Source organism: Pieris brassicae, chromosome 14 (assembly GCF_905147105.1).
Source record: "Pieris brassicae chromosome 14, ilPieBrab1.1, whole genome shotgun sequence".
Taxonomy (NCBI): Eukaryota; Metazoa; Arthropoda; class Insecta; order Lepidoptera; family Pieridae; genus Pieris; species Pieris brassicae.
The window spans coordinates 4,033,350-4,061,306 of record NC_059678.1 but is presented as its reverse complement, the minus strand read 5'-3'; the positions used below and the strand labels follow the sequence as shown (position 1 = coordinate 4,061,306).

General features: G+C 36.4%; 2 protein-coding genes and 1 long non-coding RNA gene across 5 annotated transcripts; 2 read left to right on the top strand and 1 right to left on the bottom strand.

The window, feature by feature from the left end:
* Window positions 1–506: 506 nt before the first annotated feature.
* LOC123717985 (stAR-related lipid transfer protein 7, mitochondrial) lies at window positions 507–15,752 on the top strand. Of its 3 annotated transcripts, XM_045674305.1 has the most exons (10): window positions 507–774; window positions 2,101–2,216; window positions 3,363–3,484; window positions 4,386–4,552; window positions 4,895–5,161; window positions 5,339–5,503; window positions 7,539–7,622; window positions 8,185–8,430; window positions 9,176–9,209; window positions 10,635–10,841. In XM_045674305.1, coding segments are annotated over exons 1-10 (1,461 nt in total). In that variant the 5' UTR covers window positions 507–516; the 3' UTR covers window positions 10,637–10,841. The 3 variants fall into 3 exon arrangements, with proteins under 3 accessions (XP_045530261.1, XP_045530262.1, XP_045530260.1); XM_045674306.1 differs by lacking the exons at window positions 9,176–9,209; window positions 10,635–10,841 and adding an exon at window positions 15,597–15,752; XM_045674304.1 differs by lacking the exon at window positions 9,176–9,209.
* On the bottom strand, window positions 13,992–24,165 carry LOC123717986. Its single transcript, XM_045674308.1, has 9 exons — window positions 24,065–24,165; window positions 23,128–23,187; window positions 21,797–21,829; window positions 20,637–20,762; window positions 18,713–18,923; window positions 17,250–17,357; window positions 16,519–16,666; window positions 15,090–15,279; window positions 13,992–14,127 (listed from the first exon to the last, which is right to left on the bottom strand). Exons 1-9 carry the CDS (start codon window positions 24,086–24,088, stop codon window positions 14,005–14,007), a joined length of 1,023 nt encoding a protein of 340 aa, XP_045530264.1. The 5' UTR covers window positions 24,089–24,165; the 3' UTR covers window positions 13,992–14,004.
* A 2,338-nt stretch (window positions 24,166–26,503) lies between these two features.
* On the top strand, window positions 26,504–27,418 carry LOC123718096. The gene is made up of 2 exons (XR_006754922.1): window positions 26,504–26,617; window positions 26,695–27,418. It is a non-coding gene; the product is annotated as an uncharacterized LOC123718096 (long non-coding RNA).
* The last annotated feature ends 539 nt before the right edge of the window (window positions 27,419–27,957 follow it).

The following is a 27,957-nucleotide window of genomic DNA, read 5'->3' as shown; positions in this document are numbered from 1 at the left end:
ATAAAATAAAGTAAGTAAGGCCTACCATAACATAAATGAATATTTTAATGATGTTAGTACTCGGATATTATTTGTTCTAGTGTCTAGTTCAACAGTATCTATGGTTTTATGTAAAAAGTGTAAGAAAACCTTGTGGTGAATTCCTAGGCAGCTTTTCCGATTCGGTATTATTTTTTAATGAAACGCAATAATTGTCTTCGTGAATCTTCATAAAACTATTGTTGTTGCGTATTTATTTAGTAGAAAATAATTTTTGTTTTAGATATGTAGTAAAAGGGATTATGGTAACACTTTCTTGACATAGCTGTCAAGTGTCAGTTTTGTGTCATTTTTATCAAATTCAAATTGCGCTGTAAGGTTAAGTTTCTCAAGACTGCAGACCGTAATACATTATAACACATTTTCCTTCTTTAACGATTATTGAAGGAAAAACTACTGCGCGACATTTTGCAATGGGCTATTAGTACAATTACCCTAATAGTCCCTACCCTAATAATTAGTACAATTCCAAGTAGCATGTCCGCGTTGCGATTTAAATTTTTCCTCAGAAATACAGCAGTTCGAAGATTTTGGAATACATGGACTCGAAATTATCTTATAAATACTGTAGTGAGAAAGTTCAGACGTGAACGCGGTGTCAGAGAGGTTATACAGTGTTTCAAACAAGTAATTTTCCGGCCACGGCGAACCTTGCTGTTGACGGCCACGGCGGTGTGTAAAGGTCGTGATAAAGTGTTTCCCTGCGAGCAAGGCATATCTGATAATGAATTACAGGTACGTATATAATATTAGTTACAATTACTCCCGTATGTACATATTTATTTCCTATGAATTACAAGCCATTATTATAGTATACATGTATATATAGTATCAAAACATACTGTAATATAACATTGTTTGCCTAAGTGCATAATGCCATAATAATCATTTCCTCAAGGCTGCCAACCAAGTGATATTGACATATTGGATTACATAGATTTGTTGATTAGAAGTTTTATGTACATTCTAGTTACTACTTCAATTTATAGATTATTAAATTACTATATAAGAACAATTATGAATAAAATTTTTATAATCTTTTGGAGTAATTTACTATGTAAATATGTAATTAAATAAATTGATGTAATATATAAATATATAAATTTATTATGCATACAGTGTATTTAAAAGACATCAAAAACTATAACAGACTATACACAATAGCATTTAAATAATATTTTTTTATGTACATCTACTAGCACTAGTCTGAAATAAACTTTTATGTTTTTCTAATTCTGACTTTTCTTCTGTCCAATTAATGACAACTCTCGCTATTTAATGATAACACCATTTAGTTTAAACTGTATATACATACATAAATTGATTGTTTTTTAATATTTTTTTTTATAGAACAGGGTTTTTGCCCCCTGGCTCAAGTGATGTTAAGTGATACCGCCGCCGATGGACACTTCATGCCAGAGGGCTCGCAGCCTTTTAATTTAATTATATTTTTATTCTATAAAATCTAAAATTATATTTTGTCAGGTTTACTATTAAAGAGTTAAAATTGTTAACTCTAAAACTCATAAACTATTTGAGGTGTGTAGTTACTAACCAAGTTGATATATTGGTGAAATCTTATGTGAATTGAAATTATATGTAATATTGTATCACACAAGTAACATTAAAATAAATCTTTAATAAATAGAATCGAAAATATATGTAGTAAACTTACATAGTTCATATTCAGTACCATTTCAACAATTCTGTGTCAGAGGCATTTTAAGACTATAGAAATAATATGTATTATTTTATGCTATAATTAGAGCTAGATAGTTGGGAATATAAGTGCAAGTGTAGTATCTCGGACACACGAAAATAGTGTCAAAACATTACTGAAGACTAAGACTAATTCATTAGTATTGTAGAAAATTAAGTCAACATTATATTACTTATTAGCCATAATTATTGTATAGCCTAGATTGTAATTCATGTAATGTTGCACTCTTTTTTGTGAACATTATTGCAATAAAAAAAAGAGCTAGATGTTGCCATGTAACTTTTATATTAAGTATTATAAACTCAAGATACTTAGTGCTTATTAAATCTTAAACATTACAGGAATTACTGGAAGAAATGGAAGGTCTTGAGAAATTGGCAAAGCTGACCGTATATTGCACAAGTTGTGGAAAAAGATTAGTGATCGATAAAAAACAGAACGGAGTCTCGTACTGTGTGTAAGTAGAATTAAGAACTATATAATCACTTCGTAGTGTGTGACTCCTGAGTCAAGATTTTATGATAAGTTGCTAATGTTGACACTGAATAAATTTTACAATAACAAATGTACAAATTGTGACCATTTTGTAAGTACATTAGATTTATATGACACTAACTGTTTTATGATCATGTGTTAATCTAATAGGCAAGTAGGTTAGATCAAGGCAAGCCGGTTTCCTCACGATGTTTGCCTTCGTACGAGCGAATGTTAAATGCGCAAATTGAAAGAAAATCCATTGATGCACAGCCAGGGATCGAACCTACGACCTCAGGGATGAGAGTCGCTCCCAGAAGCCACTAAGCCCACTCTTCTCTCAATTTCAAATACTACCCTAAAATTATTAGAGTGACATGTCTATCGCGTGATTGGTTGTGTTGACGTTTGTGTCCCGCGCTGTGTACGATGCGCAAACTTTCCCCCACTCCCTTGTTTACTGCTCAACAAGTTTGCCGGTACCTGTATAAAAAAAAGGAATTAATATATTACATAAAGTTTTAATTCTTTACTTAGCCTTATAGTTGTCATTATTGTGATACTGAAGTTATACGCATTATTGAATTGTAAACATCACGTCACGAAAGCGTTTTTGTCGAAGAAAAGGGAGAGAGCGATTGAGACCGATCGAGAGAGAGAGCGAGAAAGGGCGAATGTAGCGTAAAGCAATTAGCAATGGAGCGAGAGTACAACGACAATAGACGCTATTTTTTACAAGATATTTAGATCATGTTGAAACACAAACTTATGTTGCATATTTTACTTATCATAATGCTTTAGTCACAACTATACCAATAGAAATCGCGTCGAATATAAATGTCGCAGTAAATTAGTAAAATCAGAGAGTTAATTGAATCTCTAGACGGTTAAATAAAAATCGATAGTCAATCAAGTCGCTAAAGTTCCGTTCAGACAAGTGATTGAACGAAACGTTTAACGAGTTTCCTAAACGTTCCTAGGCAACAACACTAACCTAACCTAATTATGCGACATAAATATCGTCCCTGAAAGTCTCGGAAATCTAAAGTTTTAGATTTGTATATGGAGAAAACATAAAAAATCGTTTGCCAAAGAAGTTTCACTGCTGACGTACGTACTTCCTCAACAGATGCAAAGACTCGAAACCTAGCCAAGAATCGTTAGATGGTTGGGTGCCATATATGGAGGCTGTTGATGTCATTATATGGAGGAAGGAGTATAAACCGGGAACTGGACAATACGCTTATAAAGGTATGAAGCATTTTACACTGAGTCGTCGGGCTATAAGTGTCACTGACAGTAGGAATGTGCACGCAATGTTATCGATACATAGCTACCTGCGCACGCGCTTCGACTCCTGATTGGTTGTTGTTTTTCCTTAATAGGATCAATCGGTTTTTAGGAATGAAAACTTTACGTTTTTCTGTGATTTTTTCTCTATGTAATCCTCAGAGTACAAGTAATAAGTTTTTAATCAACAAATTAAATTGGGGGTTGATTGTAGAGGGGTGAAAATTGTAAAGGATTGTTTGTAATTTTCGTATGCTGTCATTAAAATAAAAAACAAAAAAATTGACTACAAAACCCCCCCTTTTTTTGGGATGGACACCCCTTATCGCTTAGGGGTTTGAAAGATAGATAGTAGGTGATTCTCAGACTTACTGAATATGCATAAAAAAAATCAAAAGCATCGCATATGACACTAACTAAATTACTTACCAATGGAGAAATTATTTTCTAACGTGTAAAAGAAATTAAATGACATTAAATACAAATTGGAAAGTTTTATTTTTTATAGCGAAAAATTATTTCTATTAATACTTATCGATATGTACCACCACAATTTTTACGCACATCACTACACCTCTCCATAAGACCCATGATGACGAAGATGAAACAGTCAACTAGTTAGAAGTTAGTAGGCATAAAGGGGGGGGGGGGACAAAGCGGATGAGAGAGACAACAAACTGTATAAAACGCGGGGATTCCCGGGGCATAGATATTCCGTGCTTGATTTGCAACGAACTAGATCACACAAGATGGCCGACATTCCTTTTTTAAATATTTGAAAAGTATCGTTTGTGTCGGCAAATCTGTATTGCAAATCTAACAAAATATACTGTTAATAAAGGCTTTTTAAAATTCCTTTTAGTCTATGGCCGGTACCCGGAAGTGTCAGCTAGTGATTACGCGGCCGTACAAATAGATGGCGCTTATCGAAAGGCCTGGGATAGCGCGGTGGCTGCGTTATCTGTGGTGCAGAGAGGTGCTCACGGCATGGCTGACCAGGCGGTTATGCATTGGGAGGTTCTCTGGCCTGTGAGTAGGGCTAAATTGTATTAGGGGCCGTTCAAGTATTACGTACGTACGTAAGCACGTATGGGGGGGGGGGGGGGTTTTGATTTTCTTATTTGGTGATTGACACATATTACCCACACATTGTCTATTTGTCTATGCTTGAAAACTAAATGCATTTTCGAGGATTTCTACGAAAATGAATACGTTTATGTGGGATGTGTGACAAATGTCAGTAAATCTGCTTACGTAATACTTGAACGGTTCGCTTTTTTATGAGCAGGTCATTATGGAGCCAATAATGTCAGCTGTCAAATGTCATCTGTGCTGTGATTATCTAAAGAAATATTTCCACATACATTTCAGAGACTATTCGCGAATCGAGATTACGTGTACATAAGACGTCACAAGGAAGTCGAGCTGACGTCGCCAAAGAAGTACGAGTTCACGAGCGTGCACGCGAAGGCGAAACGGAAATATGACGAGGGCACGAGTGAGAGGGATGGCAATAAGGTGTATATTATACTGTCGAAGGCGTGCGAACATCCAGACGTACCGGAAACGAAGCACGCGATCCGAGTCACGGAGTACTGGAGTCATATGGTTGTTAAAAGCACCCATGGTGCTGATAAGGTGAGATTATTCTTTACAAAGATTGGCTGTATGAATATTAATGTGTTTAGGGACCGTTCGAGCAGCAGCAGATTTACTGTGGTACCCCCCACCCCCCCTCTTGTCGGCAAAAGTAAGCTCGAAACGATGAGCCCCCCTGGAATGAGAGCGCTGAGTCATTAAAGGTTTTATGTACAGCCCGGAATGGAGTTCGTTCTAACGTACTACGATGAGCCGGCCGTGGGCGGAATGCCGGGCGGGGTCGCCGCTTGGGCGTCGAGTCGTGCCGCCCCAGACTACTTGTTGAAAATGAGAAAGGCAGCCACGGACTATAAAGGCTGGGCGGATCGGAGGGGTAAACTGGTAATGTCGTACAAAAATATTTCCTTATATTTATTAGTATATAGACTCATACATACTTGCACACGGACACATCACCACTACCACCAAAGGCCGGCAATACAGTTGCCTGTGGCAATGTGAGCGTACGACGGTGTCACTCATCATCAGATGAGCCTCCTCGTTGTTGTAATTCTTGTTAGGGCACGGAAATTATACACACACAGTATCCGTAATAAAGAAATATATTCACTGTTTAACTTGGAAGTTATATGTCTGCTTCCTACCACGATACAAATTGGAATAAATCAGAAATGACCTGGAGCAGAGTGAGGTAAAGACAATTTGGCGCCTCGACAAGATGGCGGCTCGATCGCTCATTCAAATGACAGGAAATAGTCAATACAATGATTAATTTTTGCAATCTTACTCAAATAAATCAACACAGAAAATAGTCAATACAATGATTAATTTTTGCAATCTTACTCAAATAAATCAACACTCGTTTGCCTCCAGTTACATAAAAATCAAGCCCATCATAATAATAATCATCACCACCGCCACCACTATCATTACCAACTCCATCATTTTCATTACCTCCACTCCACTATCATCATCATCATCATCAAAAACATCATTATTATGATCATGATCATCATCACCACTACAACCATACCATCACCATTATCCTCATCAACATCATTATTATCATCACCACCACAATCACCACCATCATCACCACCACAATCACCAACATCATCACCATCACAATCACCAACATCATCACCACCACAATCACCAATATCATCATGTTGGCCATCACCATCATCCGTTACGTTATATGTTTTTAACACTAGCGAGTTTTACTTGGCGCTAAGTTTGACTCCTATATGTCAAATCCTTTTTGACACACGTGTTGTGTCTGGATCAGGAGTCGTTTGAATTGTTCTGTTTTGCATATATATATTTTTTATTAACAATCATAACGCTGTATTATGTATTGGACGCAGTGAAGGAGTAAACAGGTAATAATCCATCGTCCTATGGAATGGCCTCCATCTATTCTCCATCATTATTTTGGCTCTTCTGTTTCCTCATTTTATGGTTCCTGGATCATCGGGCAGCTCAATAATGAAGGATTTTATGTCTACTCTGTATTAACCACTTGCGTACAATAGATATATACGCAAAATAATGAAATGTTAATTGCTATGTGACGACTGAATGCAATGCTGGTGAAGAGTGCCCACGTCTGGATATGACTCTCATGTTTTCTCGAAGTTAAATCCGTAAAAATCATTTGGTATGTGTGTGACTGTTATTTTATGAGCAGTGTTGGGCTAGTGGCTACAGCGTGCGACTCATCTCTGAGGGCTGATAAACTTTATTGCTCAAGTTGATAAAGTTTATTGCGCAAGTTGATAAAGTTTATATCTCAAGTTAATAAAGTTTATATCTCAAGTTAATAAAGTTTATATCTCAAATTAATAAAGTTTATATCTCAATTTAATAAAGTTTATATCTCAATCTAATAAATTTTATTGCTCAATCTAATAAAGTTTACATCTCAAGTAAATAAAGTTTATTGCTCAAGTTATTAAAGATTATATCTCAATTAAATAAAGTTGATATCTCAAGTTACTGAAGTTTAGTTAAGGAAAACTAAACGAGGAAACCGCCTTCCCTTAGACCCAAAAAAGTCGACGGCGTGTGTCAGGCACAGAAGGCTGATCACCTACTTGCCTATTCGATTTACAAATGATCATGAAACAGATACAGAAATCTGAGGCCCAGACCTAAAAGGTTGTAGCGCCATTGATTTTCTTTTTTATGCGTGCAAGTGAACAGGAAACAGTAAACTCGTTTAAATGGCCAATTGTAAATGCAAATAAATTCAGACATCAAAAATGCACGAATTAGATATACTCTGTGGGAGCGCGTTTACTGTTAAACGCGGTTGCTACGGACCGCGTTGTAGTTGGGCGTGGCACGAAAAGGATTGGGAGCTGGGTTAAAAGGTGCTTGGTGTATCAGGCCTCACGTTGCGTATTTTTTTCAGGATTTACCAGACTTCACACCATTTGGACCGGATCAAGTGAGTTTCGAAGAGAACGTTGAACAAATAAACGAACAGGATATGGAGGTAGTGTATGACCCATTGGGATATACAATTGTGTTGTAATTCGGTTAATCGAGAAATTTTGTTTCACTTCCCTAATCATTTTTCTTTACTGATTTGCGTAGACATACTTGGCTAAATTGTTGAGCTAATTGCAGCAGATGTTAGATTTTTTAGATCATTTCCTGGAGAAGAAATAAGATTAATATAATTTTTGAAGCTTAATATTTTTTATAGATTAATATAATTCTCATCAACCCCATAACGACAAAAGACAAAGTCTTTAGAAGCTATTTTCAATGTTATCGTAATTTTTAAGTCTCATTTGTTTTGCTCTTTTAGTAATTTACATTTAGTTTGATATGTTATAGGCATAGTAGAAGTTTTGTGTCGGTATTCATTTTTAATTATGTCATTCCGTACCGAAGGACCATCTGGTTAAATTCGTTGAATATGTTAGAGAAACGTTTATAATGACTATTATGACTATGTAGTGATGGAAGACTGCATCGCATGCAACACGAACCTGTTGTGCATACAGGAGAATTGAACTTATTCACAAAATTTTATTATAATAATTTTTCAGTCGTCAAAATTAGGTCCTGATTTAGAGTGCGATATGGAAAAGAAAGATAAAGAAACACAAACGGATAGAACTGATGATAAAATTGTAAAATCAGAGGAAACAGCGAATACAGAGAACAATGAAAAAGTCGAACAAAATGTGGATGACAAAGTTGAAGCCCAAATTGAAGAACCAGGGGAACCTGAAAATACAGAAAGTGTTAAACCAAGTGAACCGGGGAAAAGTGAGGTGGAAAAAGGGGAAAAAGTGAGTATATTTTTTTTGAATGTTATATATTTGGCAGTAAAGTAGTTAAATCAGAGTTAATTGAATCTCTAGTTAATTAAAAATCGATGTTCAATCAAGTCGCTAAAGTTCCGTCAGACAAGTGACTGAACGAAACGTTTAACGAGTTTCCTAAACGTTCCTAGGCATTGTTAATCAACACGCTGGCTTTCGGTCAGACAGATGGTTAACGCGACGCTGCTTTATTTAAATGAAAATGTTAGCGACTTGATTGAATATCGACCTTTAACTGTCTAGAGATTCAATTAACTCTCTGATTTTACTACTTTACTGCGACACACCAATTGCTAGAGGCTACCATTAGGTTTAGGCCTTATATTTTTGTATCTGTTCCGTGATGGCAATATGGCAAGGTGGTGGTGATCACCCTGTGCCTGACACACCAACATTTCGGGTCTAAGCGAATGTGACAACGGTCTATACCATTGATGCAGCTGTAGATCGAACCATTCTTCAGCGAGGAGAGCACGCTGAAGCCAGAACACTGCTACTTTCCTGAATGTTAATGGCGTAGAAATACTAAACATTCTACCACAGCTTTCATTGCTCTTGGAACACTTTCCCTCGAGGGGGGTGTTTAGGTCCGTTCTAGGCAAATTCCCACTTCGGGTTTTGTGTTCGCGCCCTAATTCGGAGAGGTATATCACAGCTCGATTATCGAGAGAATTTTTGAGGATTAAATTTTAAATATCTTTCCATGTTCAAGAATTCTGAAGAACAACAACAGACAGAAGTTAACTGTATGTTAATTTTTTAGTAGAAATCTAGTTTCTTATAGTTAGACACTATCGGCACATAATTGTATACGTTAACATCCATCATACCCACTAAAAATTTCAAAGTCATCGTCATCAAGTCAAGTTCATATAGGTAACACAATGTACACTTATGAACGTCATAAAGAAATACATATTAATGCTTCTAAATTTACATTTACTGCCAGTTCTCAAATCAAGGGCGTACGAGAAGAACTGGTAATAAACTCTCCGCTACTCTTTTTAATCGCTAAGTTTTTTGTTTTACACAACGTTTGTAAGGAGCTGCAACAATTACACCATGTTCCACATCTTAGGTAATTAATAATAAAAAATGAATTAAAATCAAAGATTTGTCGTCTATCAGCAGTAGGCATGGTGAAATAGGAGCACGCACTTACATTCTCGTGGGAACAACTCGCAAATAGTCGAAATAACTAACATCACCGTATAGACGAATTCAAGTCACCAGTCGACCAGTCACCACAAGCACCCATTCACGACTATGACGCGACACCAACAATCGCCTTAGATGCGATGTGGCCTTTTGCGTCCGCCTCTTGATGTCCATTGTTTTCAAATTCAAACTCAAAATCATTTGTTCATTTCGGTAACAAAATGTACACATGAACGTCAATAATGAAATACATATTAAATGCTATCAATAGGAAGCATTTTATTATACATTTATTGCCTGTTCTCAAATCAACAGACGAGAAGAACTGTCAATGAAACATTACTTGAAGAAATGAATTCATTATGAATCTTACTCTTGTCCATTTATTTCATGATAATTAGTAGTTAAATAATTAATTATTACTTAGTTAATTAATTAGTAGTATATTTAGGAGTTTGACAGTAGTTCTTTTGGGGTTATTTTTATAATATGGGTGTAAACGTGCGATACGCTCAAAAAGGCAATTATCGCTACCCGTGTACATTTTATTAGGGGCGTGGCCGCCCTTTGAGGAAGGAGTATACCCCATAAACAATGGGAGGTCGTATCTCCCTTGGAAGTCTCCCTCATATTCTTAACCTACATAGTAATAATAATAATTAATTGATAAATAGAAAATAAAACAAATTGAAAATGTTTAGTCCCTTTCATGCTGGCATTTCCTCAAATTTTGGTACTTAGTCGTTGAGGAAGGCACCAGCTCTGGGGTCACCTTCCAGGCTTCAACTTAAATCTTTAATTAGCTGTACACTAGAACACCACGGCCCGAGCCTACTCTAGAGCAAAATTGGAGAAAATACTTATATTTGAGCCGTTTGTAATTCTGTTAGCTCTGCGGCCGCGCCAGATTTCGTGCTGTCGAGTTGAGACGGGGCTGACGTGTCCACAAAAGTTGCATCCCATATTATATTTATTGATTATTATATACGTTTGTATGTTGGTTTGAATTTTAGGATACAACGGAGGTCAACAATGAAGACCACGGAAATGGAAGTTGGTGGAAATATCTATATCCTTTCTATTATTTTGTATAGATCTGTCAAAAACGCTGATTTATTGTGTCACAGTTTGACAGTGTTCCTGTCTGTAGGTCGAAGTTCAATTTTAACTGTCATGACATGTGGATGATGTTCCGTCTCGAAAGTTTTCGAATTTTAACGGTCTTGAATTTTAACAGCTGTCACTGTCAAAATGGTTTTGATAGCAGTGTAACTGTCTTCGATTGTATCAAATGTGGCTTTGACGGACAATGTCAGTGGTCGATTTACTATACCAGGGGCTTGAGACAAAAACACTGTCTCATTACGCCAAAGGCGATGTTTGGGGAAGACATTAGCTCACGCTCATGTCGAGAAATGATATTCTCAAGCCCATGGACTTTTACATACGTGAAGAGTATTATTTGTAGCATAATGATATTTTAAAATAACTTAAAGGGGTCGATGTAACTGTTATAATGAATGATTTTAATATAAGTCGGTATATGTCAAAGCGTAACAGTCAAAATGGTCTGACAGCACTGTAACTGTCATTATGGCAGTGACAAATGTGTGACTTTGACGGTAGTATGACAGTGGTCGATTGTAATTGACAAAAACGCTTTGCGACAGGCGAGACCCAAAGAAATTTGTATGGAATTGTACGTGATCATGCAGTACGCAGAACTGCTTAACTGTGCCATGAGCCCATAATGTCCACCTTAACAGGACTTATGCCTGTATTCTAAACGTCAAATTATCTAGTTTCAAGAGTTTTTTTCTTTATAGATAGATTTATAATAATTACGGTAATTGCAGCCTTGGAGATTTTCCTGCATTTTTCGTTGGAAAAGTTTCCTTAGATAATATTTTTGTAGCATTTATTTTTGACGTATTACCGAATTAAAACTCGCTCGCTTTGAAACTGGTTAATTTTGAGAGTTTCCAAAATTAGAAAAAAATTGAAACAATAGACAGTACTGATGACTTATAGCGATTCCAACGACGAAACCAATAATTTAATATGGGCTTTTACAATAACGGAAAACAGGCATCATCCCTGGCGACCCAAAAAGTGTCGTGGCCTTCGAACGGACATCCAGTTCCGTTAATTGCAGCTATCATCAGCAATTCTCCAATCTGTCACCCCGAAATATATTATATTCAATCAGCAAATTAACCAGCCTTCCCGCTATTGTCGTCAGCTGATAGGATTCCCTTATAAGGCGCGTGACTGTACCAAGGATGTGATGTCGTAAAATATTTCCAACTTTTTCTGGCAACAGTTTTAATTATATCCAAGTTTCAAGCAAAATAGGAAACTACCCACGAAAACAATGGGGAAACAAGATAGTTACAAACGGAATATTAAATTTCACGTTAAGACTATACGGTCGCCAAACTCCAAAAAAGCACAGTTTCTTTCCATTTTTTGTCATCGATTCTTGAAGTATGGAAGGGAAAAAATATGTGGTGGAGTTGAGTAGTTTATGTATCCATTTCGTAAGATCGATACACGGTTAAATAACTTCGCTCGATGGAAAAAAAATCCAAACATAGCCAATTTTTGACACTTTGAATTCATTTGACGAAAATGTATATAGAACATGATTTTGAAATTTTCACTATATATTTTATCGCAAGTGAAGTAATTCATTCTTATTACGGGCCGGGGCGCCTCAGTGCTCCAGCTCTCCATTGCATGACGCAGTCCGCCCCGAGGCACTGAGACAGAAATTCGTGCTTAGGGCCTTAAATCTTAATATTATTATTCGATCGCAAAGATAATACAATAAAGGATAAATCCGGAAATGGAACATGTAGTAATTGTAAGGAATACAGGAATCTATCTATATATAATATCTTTTCCACAATTTTTCTTTATAATTTCTTTAAGGCGTAAAATTGACTTTAAGCAAAGCGCCATCTATGTACGCCTTTCGCTAACTTGACCTGTCTTTTTCCTATGTATGTAATGCATGTTCGGTGTAGTTGCAATGTAACTGATGGAAGCAACAGTATTGGGATTTTGGAATCGCTACTGTCATTAATAATCTTGTAACGTATTTTAATAAATAGATTTTAAATTATATTGAGATGTCGGCTCTAAATATTGCTTGTATAATCACTACGTCGTAGTTGATCTAGCTGTCTTTGTCGCACTTGCGTTTTTGTGATACAAAGAAAAGAGGCAACTAGATGTATTACGTAACGTAAAATAGCAAGAGTTGTCAAGATCTGTTATAACGTCATCGAAGGGTCGTTGTTATTAAGTACCTTATACTTTTCCGGGACCTTTGATTTTGGTCAATATAACCGGTATATTGTTCTAAACGATGTCGTTAATTCCATTGAAATGCATTATTTATTGTTTATGGTTTAGATAGAAGTAAAATCGTATGATAATATTTTGTTTATTTTACAATTTTTAAAAACATTTAGTAAAATGTCAATTCAATGATTTGCCATTTTGTAAAATACAAACCGCTTCCGTTTCCGTTTGTTATTAAAAACGCGCCATGTCAAATGTCATCACAGATTACAACAGTTGAATCTTGGGCAATATTTCTAGCCGCGTATATGCGAATATTTTCTGTGGCTATTCCAGATAGACTATTGTATGAGTGTTTGTAGATTTATAGCTTTATATAATGTACAAATATATATAAGTTGTTATGTTATACACTTAGTTCTGAATATATGTTATGTTTTATACAGAGTGTTTTATTTTCTTCATCGATAACCCAACTACAGATGTGTTTACTAAACCCTAAAATACAGGCGTGTCCCAATATTTTTTAATATAATAAATAGCATGTTTTCTGTCTTATGTCAAATCCAACGTGTTTTTGACACACGTGAGTCATACTTAGCGCTAAGTCTTGCTCACATGTTAAATCCAACAATTTATGACACGCTAATCACATAAGCTTGTTGGATTCAATCCATCCATCCCGTATGTCATTCCTTCAATAGTAGTACATCAATCCATTTTGACATACGGGAATCATACTAAGCGCTAAGTTTTGGTTTTTGACAAACAGGAGTCATACTTAGCGCTGAATTTAACATGCTTATGTCAAATCCAATGTGTTTTTGACACACGGGAGTCATACTTAGTGGTAATGTCAAATCCAATACGTTGCAGGCACACAAGAGTCATAAATCTTGAATCTGTATCTTAATAAATTCATATTCTAATTGGTATCTTAATCTACAGGTCGTCTTGAGCGTTGTCAAATACGTCAATCTCGATACAGTAAAAATGGTTTGATAGCTCTGTCAACTTCAGTTGACATTCTAGAATCCGGTTTTTTTATTAATAAAAAGTAGTTGCAAACACAATTTAATTAACAAAGAACTCGTTGGACCGTTGGTTCTGATTGTGTCTCCATTTGCAGGCCCAGTTCCAACAGGACATTCCAGCCCACGGCTCGTCCGTGTAAAACACTTGTCCGTTTTGGTACATCTGGAATTATACGGAGTTTTAAGGGTTTCATAAAAAAATTTAAAAAAAACAGCGGCGCTTCAACCTATTTAGGTCTGAGACTCAGATTTCTGTATCTGTTTCATGACCAATCGAACAGCCAAGTAGTTAATCAGCCTGACTGACACACGCCGGCGACTTTTTGGGTCTAAGGCAAGCCGGTTTCCTCACGATGTTTTCCTTCATACGAGCGAATGTTAAATGCTTTGAAAGTCCATTTGTGTACAGAGATCGAACCAAAGACCTCAGGGATAAGAGTCGCATCCATAGACCGCAGTCGACGATAGACTCACACTGCCCAAAAGGCTCGCCTTTAAAATTGGTACGCTGAAGGACCCTAAGTCGAATTGGTTCGAAATACTTCACTGGGCAGCTGGTTCAAGTGGTGGAGAAAAATCTGCCTTAAAATACGCTCATATGACGACGGACGTAATATAGGTGGAAGTAAACTCTACTATTATGATATAATATTACCAATGAATACACATAAAATCCATTGGTTAGGGGGGTTCAAACGCATGATTTGAGGGCAGATTTATACACATTACATTGCTTAGATAACGTTTGGTAAATACAGCATCACAAGTGACAGAAAAACCAGTGGCGCTACAACCTTTTTGAAGTCGGGGCTTCAGATTTTTGTTTCGATATCGTCAGGGCTTCAGGTGTTTTTCTAATTGAAATTTTTCTTCACCAAAGCACGCTTGTTCCACCTTTTTCGTTTTTGACATCCCCAGGTGCTCTACACGATTTGGATCGTCGATTTTTGTAACAGAAAAAGATTGGAACTCCTTGTATCATCTTCCCTAGAGTATTTAATACAGGTAATACCTGGACAGGTCTGCCAATAGGCCGCATCTCACTTAACATCAGCTGGGATTGTGACCAAAGTTCATTAAAAAAACCGTATGTACGAGTCTTAAATCAAATGACAATTGACTTACAAATGACAAATCCGAGCTTTTATATGTCACGCCATCATATCCAAATCTCAGAATGAAATTCATAGAGAATATAGAGAAAATACAGCGTATGTCAGTCGTGGCTGGTATGAAGTATCGATACGGACCACACCAGTAGGACACTTTTGGTTCATACTCGACGGATTCAGGGAATTCTTCGCGCGGATTTATTCTGAAAGAAAGCGTATATTGGGTGATTCTTTCTAGTTAAGGCCTAAACCCATATTTTATGCGATCTAATTTGTTGACACTTTACCATTTTCTCATAGATATAACATTTATTACTAACAAAATACAAAAAAAAAGAATGAAAGATATTTTTTTTCTTTTAAAGAACAAAGTACGTTTCAATTATCAGGTCTAGCATTTTCCCGAGTTTCATATGATTTAGGACGTAATTTACCAACAATTGACAAAACCACTTGGCTCTGATTGTTATAAAACCCTTTATTTTCTAATTATTATTCTCATTTTATTTTCGACTTCTAGGCTCAAGACAGAGATACATGAAGTCATTTGGAGGAGGCCTCAATAAGAGGTCCTTAAAAAAAAATTAAGTGTCTGTATCCAAGTCATTCATCGATTCCAAAACAAAGTGCTCAGAGAAATAGTCAATGCTCCATCGCAATTACGATCTCCATCGGGACCTCAATGTAGAGGACGTCACCACATTAATAAAAAAGACGCTGGAGCCCACGAACATTGTCTCCACCATCACATGAATGTCGAGGCTGAATAGTTGAATAACTACTTGCCACCACGGGCCCAGTGAGAAGATTGAAAAGGACAAAGCCATTTGGACTAGTGAATTGACGTTAATATTAAGTGCTAAACAGTGAGTGAAAATATAGAACATAAGAACAGAGTGTCTTCCCTGTAATAGAGACTGTAAGTAGTGTTATTGGACACTTATGATAACAATCCTTTTTAGTGAATTAGGTTAGACTTAAATTACTTATTAGTCTTAAGTTAGGCTAGATCGTAATGTTCCATGATGTCTTAGTAGACACGTAAAAAAAAAGTCTGTATTAAGGAGTAAATGAGTCTTAATTATTATTGTTAATCTTAGTGTTGGATATTGATTTTCTGTCAACTAAATTCTCTCGGCTTTTCATCAAACTTATGTCCACAGAGTTTAGTCAGGGCTGGCTCAGGGTCTCATAAGAGTCATGTCCTGCTTCCTGTAGCCCACGTGTATTTGAATTTCTTAATTTATATTTCAAAATAGTTTATGGATATTTGTGTATACAATCCAATACTAAAATCCAGTCACTAGAATGGTACAAACACATTTTTTATACATTCGCGCAAAGATATTGTGTCGCATCTTAATTCATTGCCCAAGGGTTTTGAATTAAGATGGAGGAAGTTGCAGGCGACAAGTAAAGAACTTTCTAAGAATTAACATTACTTATAAATACACTGCGCATCACTCCAGCTATCATCAGAGTGGCAATACAGGCCTTGGCTCGGGTCCTTTGCCTGGAATTGCTCCGCATGAGGACCAACATACGTCGTCTCAGAGTGTCTATGGTAGAAGCCGGAGAACGCAAAAGCGCCTATAAGCAAGTAAATATAGATATAGACGTAACATTGAATACTAACAAAACACACAAAATACAATAATCAAAGAAGAAAATAAAAAATACTGAGAGATAATTTTTTTTTAAAGAAATAGTTACTTTTTAAGTGTGCATGCATTGTGCTGTGGGGCAGACTCTTCCACAGCGCTGGTCACACAGACCTCAGTCGCAAAAAAAGAACATGAAGTAGCAGTGATATCGTTTGAAGGCGACATTCGCCACGCCAAAAGTGCTCGTCAAAAACTGCTTTTAAATTTACTTTGATAGAATCAGTCTAATTATATAAAGAGGAGGCATTTGTAATCTTGTCAACTTGGGATTATATACCTATGTTCGTTTTATTGAAAGGCCAGGAGGTTCACCTGATGTTAAGTGATACCCATGGACAATACCAGAAGGCAAGGCTGTTAATAATTGGTACGGTACTTGAAGGAACCTATGACAAAATGGTCTAAAATTACCACAGAGGGTAACTGGTTCCACATGGTGCTTTACATATCGATCAGTTCTTGTGGTGGTTTTTCAAGGCAAATGATTTTTAATTGCTGCACTAAAATACCTCTAAAAGTATAGCAGTGAGGCTTTCTTTCACTCGATAGTATCATTTGGACATCTTCTTGGTTGTGCGCGGAAGCCACGTAGTACGATGTTCCCAGACATTTGAACTCTGAAACAAAGCTTCAAACTTGAGAAGGAAATTTATATAGAAACAACCCTTTTACACGCCTGTCTTGTTTACACGTTTGTGCTAATCGTCTAATAGTTCTGTTAACAAATTGACAATGAAAGTTTGATAAAAAATATCTCAGTGGCAATCCAGCAGGTTTTGTCTTCTTAATATAGCGACCTCATTGATACAGTCCAACTTTCAGTGTCAGGAAATCGGCTTGTAATAAAAAAACTCAGTGGCAGTCCTGTGACACACGACATTTTGTCTCTAAAGTGAGTGTTAAATGCGCACATAGAAACTCTTATTGCTCAGCCTACGAACCCAGGGATGAGAGGTTAGCTCCCCTAAGCCAACACTGTTTGGTGTGGCAGAGCAACCACATCCCTAGGTAGAAATATAGTATATAATGTATTATAAGTTTAGGGATAATAGAAAAACAACCCACCATCTAAATATGTGCAGATTTGGCGTTAATTTTTTTTTTAATAAAACAAATATCGCAAATTAATTAGAAGTAGCCTCTCCAGCACTAGTCCCAGGCCCTTTTATCAACTAGATAATCGATAACTTTGTAGTAAGCCTTTTTAGAGAGCTTTTCTTTAATACATTTCTGAAATTTATTAAAATTCAGAGATAAAAGAGCCTCTGGGATTTTATTAAAGAAGAGTATCCCTTTTCCCAAAAAGGAATTACCAACTTTAGATAGTCTAGTCTAGAAATTGCAGCCTGCGTTTGTTCCGAGTATTAACATTGTGCGTATGTTCGTTGAAAGGAATTCTTATTGTACACGGTATAACTAAAGCGAGAGACTAAATATTGGTACATACAGAAGTTCTCGACGCAATGGAATAATATTGAAATAACGACAGTAAGAGAGGGTTTCACATATCTCATATGGGGCCGTTCAAGTATTACGTAAGCAGATTTACTGCAATGTATACCCCCCCCCTCCCTCCTCTTCTCAAATAATAGTACATAAACGTATAATTTTGATGTAGGAATCCTTGAAAATGCATATCGTTTTCAAGCATGTGTAAAAAGTTAGTGTTGAAGTTATCACCAAATTAGAAACTCAAGGACCCACTCTATAGTGCTTACGTATACTAGAATGGTCCCTAACTTGCGGTGCTGGATTGAAGACATCATGTGCTGCATGTGTCCATTTCTTCGTGGATCGATAGCTAGCGTCGCGATAGCTTTACTGCAAATATCCATAAACTTTGCGACGAGGGTTTCTCAGTGTCTCTTCTTCTCGACCTGACGCAGGATCCTTTATATTAATCCATCACCTAAGCCGTGTGTGAAACCATAATGTATATACGTGGCGCAATCACTGTTCTTGAAAAACCTACCTGGACTCGTGTACAATCCAAATGGTATCTTAGCTTGTGTTGATTTGATTTTAGCCTCCGACGTGTCCATCTTCTTGTTCAATTTCAGCAGTACCATAGACATGAGCGCCATGTCAGTGGCAAATAGAAGCCTCTTCAGATCCTTAATGTGATTGTCGACGAAGGTAACTAGTTTCTTTTCAGCCGTCTCCAATATTTCCCGTCGCTCTGTCTGTAATGCGGGATTATCAAAAACTATATAACACTTTAAAACAACACTATACTATAAGTACAGTTACTTATGTACAAGCGTTAGAAGTGTTCTTTGTCGTAAAGATAAAAATCTTTTTAATTTTTTATATCCGCGTGCCTACAAAGTACACAAGTCAGAACTGAAACTTCTTTGTAAATTAATTATTACGAAGGTAAAAGCCCCAATAGATAACCATGTACCAGTATATGAGCACTCCATGTATTTGTATATCTATATTCACACTGTATTTATGTAATAGCAGGCAAACGGGCAAGAGGCTCACCTGATGTTAAGCGATACCGCCGCCCATGGACACTCACATTGCCAGAAGGCTCGCAAGTGCGTTGCCGGCCTTTCAAGAATTGGTACGTTCTTTTCTTGAAGGACCCTAAGTCGAATTGGTTCGGAAATACTTCAGTGGGCAGCTGGTTCGATATAGTGGTGGTGACGGCAAAAACTGCCTTAGAAAACGTTCAGTTGTGGAACGACGGACGTCGAGGTGATACGGATGGTATTTTGTATTTTGCCTTGACGTCCGATAATGAAACACACTGTATACGTGCAAATAATATAAATAAATAAAAAATCTGTGTTTACATCAACCAATAGCGTGTAATTTGTCTCGATCTCCCTTTCTCGCTCACTCTCAAACGAACTCAATCACTCTCTCCCTTTTCTTCGTCAAAAACGCTGCACATCTTCGTGATGTTTCCGTCAAAATTTTACCCTCATACGCCCAAAGAAGTTTCACTTTAAAAAAAGCATTTTTAAGTGCTGTCTTCACTGTATTCTGGGCATCTACTGACACGAAACGATCTCTAGGGAGCAACTTTGGGAGCGCTGCCGAGAAAACCCGATTATCCAGCAGTTCAAGGTACGCAAATGGAAGAAGATATGCCATACACTCCAAAGGATCCCAATCATATTCCCAAGCAGGCGCTTGATTGGAACTCAGAGAAAAGAGGAAGCGTGGCCGTCAAAGGCAAACCTGGCCTACAGTTGCAGATGAGGCAAAGAGTGCTCGAAAGACTAGGAGCGATGTGAAATCAAGCCTCAAGACTCTCAAGAAACTCACTGTTGACGCCCTCTGCCTAAAGTGACCATTTGTTCTTTGACTCAAAACGGGACATTGGTTTAAATTAGGTCAAATAATAAGTAGTCAATAAAAAAAAGCACAAAATATAGTTACCCAAAATGTTAGTTATATTTATCAGAAGATCAAATTTGTGTTAATACAGCTCGTGACGTTTCCTACTAAGAATGAAATACTTGGCACGTTTTTTTTTCTGAAAACAGGACAATTTTGCGTCTCACAGTTCATTTCGTGGACACCGGGACTCGTAATTGGAAAAAAGGGAAAGCCCCGTTCAAAACGGGACGTTTGGTCACCATACCTCTGGGGTTCTAGAACATTAAGGTATGTAAGTAAGTCATCCGCTGTTTCGCCAGTAATTTCTTACCTAACCAGATACACAGTAAAATCTTTAATTGTCATTTTAGCAAATATAGCTTGTATCATGTACCATTCAGTGAACTTTAATGAATAAATAATAATATTAGGACAAAAAATGATCACAAAACGATATCCCCAAGCGCTTGTTTTTTTTTTTAAAATCATTAATAAACTCTTTTCGTAATTTTAAAGTCGCCGTCAAAAAAATTGCCAATGCCTACAATATAAGTTAAACTTACTGGATTATGCGGCTCCTTAATCCGTGAGTTCATATAACTCGTGTACTTTAGAAGATTGTCGAATTTCTCCTCTGCGTAGCTGTGCCTCGGATCTATTTCTTTCGCGCTCGGCATGTTGTAGGGTTTCTGGAATTGTTAATAATATTTAGCCATGGATTGCATGCTAACTCCGCTAGCAAACGACTTCGAAACGAGAAAATTCCAGCGTGTTGTTCCAGGGGAAGTTTTTGAGCATTGAGGTCCCAGAATGCTAAAGCGACACCGGAGCCGGCTGATCGCGGCTTTGTTGGAACCACTCCAGGTGGTTTTAGTATGTATTACTCACCCAGTCTCTGAATACTAGAGATTATGGCGTGGGTTGAGTCCCACAGACCCCTGCAACTTTTGGGGGGTGCGCAAATGTATTCCTACCTCTGATATAAATAAAGCCTGTTGTCCTACCCCACCCATTGCTGGATTTTATCTGCACCAGGGCCTCCAGCCTGTCGATCCAGCGATACCTAGGCCCTGCTGGTCTACGACCACTGGGCCGGCTTTCTAATTGCATGCTTATTCACCAACTGGATGGACCGATCAAATGAAAGACTCATCGTGCTCAAAAGTAAGAGTATATACTACGTAAGAGAGGCGCTGGAAAGAAACCGGTGAAAACAGATTGTTTTTTAAGATTGCTCCAGATGTTTCCTTGCTGTTTACGCTCAGACATAAGCTACTAATGAGAGAGACCTTTCGCAATTTTAGATTTCGATATTTTTTGCTAACTGTAATTCTACAAATAAATCTCTTCTCTGACGTTATAGAAGAAAGTTTTGCATTTTGAATTTTTATTTAATTTATCATAATCAAGATAAAAGTTCCTGGACTGATTAAAAAAAAATTCATTGTATAACCCACTAGAAATACAATTTTTTTTCAATACCTTCGGAAATTCTACGTAAATTTTGTTACGAATTTTAAAATATATTAGATATATATACGTTGTAAATTAAAATTTAGTAGATTATGAATGTAAGTTAAAAAATATATCTATAGTCTATAGTAGACTTTCCACTACCATTAAATCGGTATCTACGCCAGAGAAACACATATTTGTCACGATTTCTTGTATTTAGATAATTAAATAATTTTCGCAGAACCTGACATTATAAAAGTATACTTACTGTCTCTACCGTTGGAAATGATAGTCTTGCGAGCTGGAAAAAAGTATTTATTTGTTAAATATGATCAATTAAAAAAAGTATTGCTATGCCTAAACCTGGCCATAGAGTGACCGCATGTTGCAGTCGAGAACGACTGCTGTAGAGCGGTTGCGTTGAAGTCGTACACGACTGCAATCGACTACGACTATAATGCAGTCGACTATGACTATAATGCAGTCGACTACGACTATAATGCATTCGACTACGACTGCTTGGAGCAGTTTTGTTCGACCGCAAATTAACAAGATTACAAGATGGATTTCGATGCTTAAGTATAAAGCATTATATATGATATGGTGTAGTATAATAAATAATTGTAGCACTTATAAAGTTTACAGACCAGAAATAAATAAATAAGAAGCCTTGCTGTTTGTTTATATGAATATATGTGTCTAAAGTAATATATAATATGTATGATAGGTATGTCGCAGTCAACTAGCTTAATAAGCTGTTCAATTAACAGCAAGGCCTTTTAACTAGACTGTGCCGTTTAACTAGCGGCCTCAAAGATATTCCAGTTGATGAAACTGCCAGGCAGATGACTTGGATAGATGACGTTTCATTACTTGCCTAGCCTGTTGACTGTTAATTTAAATTTAGTTCCACTGTCTCCATTCTCAAACTCGTAATGAATCTCTTCAAACTGTCTATATGGCGTCGGAAAACTAGAACTTTGATGGTGTCTTCTAAAGTTTAATGAAAAACAACAAGTAAAATGTAGTGTACTGACAATAACAATGTCAATTTAGCTGTAACTGACTCAAGCAATTTAATTTTAAAGAAATATTTTTCATGTCTCATATCTTTTATTTCTGCCACTTGATCACCATCGTACGAATGGTAGGCCAACTAGTTTATTAGTAACAAACGCTACGGCTGAATATCTTTGAGGCCGCCACTTAAACGGCGCTGTTTTGTTAAAAGGCTAGGCTGTTGATTCAACGGCTAGTTAATTTAGTTGGCTGCGACAGATATTTATGTCAGGCAAATGTTACACCACACATACATTGTAACGCTTTTATTTTCATTATTTTCTTCACACCTAACATTCATATCATTTAGTCATTATTTTAAATAATGCCTCTTAAAAGATGTGTTTCTTTCTAGTTATAATACGAGTTTGCAGCGTATTTATTTAATGTATACAGGATTTATAATAGAAAAGAAGTTGGTGTGGTGGAAACACAAACTGGACGAAGTTAAAGGTTGTTAAAGCTCTTTAAATGAATGATATTAATATTTCCCATCTCACCAACGCATCATCAACAATAAGTACTGCAACTAAAACTTACCAATTGAAATGATGAAACTTCTCCATTATCACCTTTGGATAATCGTGCCCAAAATAGAATCTAAAAAATATTAATCATTATATTAATAAACTTTTATTAATTAATGAAAACGTATAAAATAATATGCAACTAATAGACCTTTTACGATTACAGATATACACTATTTTCAAGTTTCGTACTTACAAAAATAATTTATAAGAAAATTAAAACGAATTGAAAATGTTTGGCCCCTGTGACAGTTTTACGTTGGCAGCATTTCCTTGCTCGAAGATCACATGTATTTATTATCCAACAGGAGGCTCACCTGATGGTAAGTGATATCACCCATGGGCAATCAATGCCAGAAGGCTCGCAAGTGCCGCACATTGAGGAATTGTAACTACGGAATTTTGACGGAAGTCTAAATTGGTTAGGAAGTACTTCGGTGGGTAGCTGGTTCCATATAGTGGTGGCGTTGCTGACCTTTAAAGTATGATTTATTTACACGTGCGTTGCCTAAATTTCTATCTCCATCAGCGTGACGTCTAACGTAGGTTGAATTTTCAATACAATTTTCATCAGTGTTATACTTTAAACTAGACTTTTTAGACCTGGGCTTGATAGCGTTTTAGTCCCGAAAAATTAAGTAATTAGTCAATTGGAATCCTTCACCTCATCCTCAATTATTATCACGCCAGGAATCGAACGTTACAGGTTGGATTTAAGTTATTTATTTTAGAGTTCATGGCAACACTGATAAGTGGGTCAAGAAAGTACTAAACCCAACCCAACGAGCAGGAAACCGCAGAGACTGGCACAGTGCAGACGGAGACGGAATTTGGAGGAGGACTTTGCCAAAAATGGTACACATATTAAAAAAAAATTATGAGATAAAAATCTAAATCTTTGTAAAAGTATCTGAAATAAAAGGTTATTGTTATTATATAATTTAACATACCAGAAATGTTCGGAACAATTTCATTTGTAATTCTTTGTGCGCACTAAAACGTTCAGTTACTAATTGCTTGTTATAGTTTACGATAAAGATAACTGATTTTAATTGACTTGTTAATTTGACTATTAAATGAAGTTAAATATTTTACTAAAACATGCAATTTTTTAAATATAATATGTATGTTTACCAATTAACCGAATTTGAGTGTTGTTCCTTGGAGAATGTATCTGAGTGCTCCTATTTCACCATGCCTCCTGCTGGTAGAGGACAAATCTTATTTGTATTTTTTATTTTATTACTAGCGGACCCCACTGACTTCGTTCTGTCAAAAATATTTGAAATGTGACAGTTTTTTGTTCCTGCCAATTTTATAGTCGGCGTAAAAAATTTTCATGAGGGTGATAGTTCTGCTATCACCCTGATTATAGGCCGATGTGAGGTTCAGCTCGGGTGACCAAAGTATCTTCGCTTCCACGAATATTTTGGCCACACTTCTGTGACCCACAAAATAACCCCGACTGGGATGTCTGCTAGAGGGCTTCAAACTAAGAGGTCTTCAACTAAACCTGATTGGAAAATAATCTAAAAGGATAGTTGGAGCCTAAGAGTGACAAATATTTAAACATTGTGTCCCTCATTGATATATTTTCCCATTAGTATGTATTCAAATAATTTTGCTCAGATAGGGATATTAAATTAATAATTCAAAAATTAAATCCTTTTTTTAACGCGATTTGTTTGAGTGAGTGCTTGTAATGTAATATGAACTTTATTGGATAGCAATAAAGTTCAAATTGACTCTACATTTTATTTACAAAACGTTTGTATGTGAAAAAGAAAAGGGCTGTTTTAGGGTTTACCCGGAAATTATTCGAATTTTTCTCGCCGTAAAATCCATCCTTAGACTTCAACGAACATTTAAAAAAAAGAATTGGTACAATTGGTCCAGGCGTTGTAGAGTTATGCGCTTACCAACACATTTTGCGATTAATTTTTTATATTATAGAAGATAGACTTAAAGAAGTGGAACATGGTGTAATGGTTGCAGTTCCTTACAAAGCATCAAACGGGCAGTACGCTCATCCGATATGAAATGATACTGCCGCCCGTGGACAGTCTTAATGCCAAAGGGGTCGCGAGTGCGTTGCCAGCCTATAATATATTTGTTATAGAACAGGGAACAACGGGCAGGTGGCAGGTCGCTCATCAGTTTAGTGACACTGGCCTACATAAACACCCTAAATGCCAGTACGTCCGGGGTCGCGAGTACGTTGCCGGCCTACAATCTATTTTTTTATAGAAGAGGCATCAAACGAGCAGGACGTTCATCTGATGTGAAATGATACTACCGCCCGTGGACACTCTCAATGTCAGAGGGGATGCGAGTGCGTTGCCGGCTTTTAATATTTTTTTTATAGAAGGCGGGGCAAACGGGGAGTACACTCATGTGATGTTAAGTCATATCATCGCCCATGTACACCCATAATGGCAAAGGGGTCGCAAGTGCGTTGATGGCCTTTATTATATTTTTACAGGGGCAAACGAGTAGGCTATGCTTCGATCTGAGCTATTATATTGATAAAATACATATGAAATAATTACAGTCGCTAAATAATATAAGAATTGACCAATTCATATGACTAATAATGTAAAATGTAAAACTCCTACTATGTAAAACGAAAAGAAATGTGTGTTGATCATAATTTAATTTAAACTTTTGACTCTAATTAAAAACACAATCCATATATATATATAAATAAATCTATATTCTGTTTTTGTTGTGTTTGTCAGGAGAAGGTTCTTGTGAAAAATTAAGAAAGTTGCGCGAAAATCAGAAAATTTTAGAATACTTTTGTTACTATAGCAAATTTGTTACAACTCATAATATATCATATAATGTTTTCATCTAACCTTATAGCGTTTGACATAACTTTGACAGAATGCGCGCAGATAATATCGTCAAAGAGGATGTAAGAAAAATGAATATCGCTTAAAAAAATGCTTCGATCTGAGCTATTATATTGATAAAATACATATGAAAGAATTACAGTCGCTAAATAATATAAGAATTTACCAATTCATATGACTAATAATGTAAAATGTAAAACTCCTTTAAAGACAAATTTGCGCGCCATTTTGTGTGGCACAATATGCCATAGTGTACCACATTACACATTTTGTACAATATTCTTGCAATAAATTATTATCATTAAATATTTCTTTCGATTTTGTAACCTGTTTCAAAGCAATTTTAATTGGTAAAAACATGCCTACAGCCATATCTAGCCGTAGGCATGCCTGGTAATGCGGCAATAACAATTTTTTATTCCTCGCGTAAAATTTTACTTGAATTAAATTTTAATTCAATTTAACGCTAACACGAAAGTAATTAAAAACAATCGTAATGAAACACCTGCTATTTTATTTCCTATGCGGTAAGAAATTCATAATTTAATTTCAAATTATCAACCTCTTCTTCAGGTTTATTGTAGGTACACATTGGTGTGTGACATAGGAGTCTTGCCTGATTTGAAATATCATGAAACATACAGAAATGTGCGGTCCAGATTTTCTAAAGTTTAACAATGTATGTGTTTTGCCTTTGTTTATTGTCTAAATATTTTCGTTCACAGGTATACTTCTTTTAATGAGTAATTCTGAAGATGGAAGGAAGTCATTTACGCTGTCTAAAAAGGCTTTAAAAGCTCTTAAACCAGGATATGAGCAAAAAAGATTAGTCAATTTTAGACATTATCCATCAATTTTCTAAATAAATCTTAATATTAATGTTTCTCATTAAAGAAAGGGGGGCTGGAGGGGGTTCGTCTGATGTTGAGCGAGCATTAACACTCATCGTAGATTTGATTTAACTAAGTATGTGCTTAAATAAAACAAAAACTGCGTGCGTAAAAAGTACACGTGTCAAAAGTGAAACTTCTTTGTAAATTCATTATTACGAAGGTAAAAGCCTTAATGAAATTCATGAAGAAATAAAATATGTTGGTGGTAAAATAAACATTTCTATTATACGACAAGGACATAAGACCCCCCCAGGCGTATGAGTTAACTTACAAAACCTTGATCACGAACCTTATAATAAAAAATTTCATCTATTTTGCCTACATTGAAGTGATAAATGCACACAGAAAACATCACACAGCTGCCATTCGAACGATCTGAGCGTTGAGATCCTTCCGCCACTAGGCTTGACAGTATCTTGCCAATTCATTTATGAAAATGTTATGTATGTAAGAAAGAATCTACATATTTTTAGTAAAATAAATGATAAACAACTTTAATAGTAGAAATAAAGATAATGGCTCAACCATCTTTCCGATAAGCCAAAGTTCAAACATCTTTTATAGAGTACTAGCTGCCGCCGCGAACTTCGTTTCCCCCTAATGTGGTTTTAGTTAGCCTTAATACCGTGACACGAAAGAATAATTTCACTGTATTATCGTCACTATAGTTTGAATTTGATTTACACTTCGGTCTAAGTAACACGTGGTTGGCTATGCTAACACCAAAAATTAAAAAAAGCGGAAATAATTGAATTTCACGGTACCTCCCAGTTCTTCGGTCTCCTGTGATGTCGACTAACCTTTTTGATATTACCTTAAAAAGCCTTGTAGCGCTAAGACTCCCCGGATCAAGGATCTCGACACCGAATGGGACAAAATCATATTCGGAGCCTAGACTCCTGTATTTGCAGGCTTTAGCTTTTTCAGCCTTATCACATGCTGTACCAGCTCTGTTGTTGAAGGATTATATTCAATTCAATGCTTGGAAACATGCTGGTCTTGCTCCATCATTCCATGGTTCGGGTTGTCTCTCTTCCTAAAATATGGCGAGGGAGCCGATGGCTGGCCATGCTTCATACTCGTGAACGGGTGCTA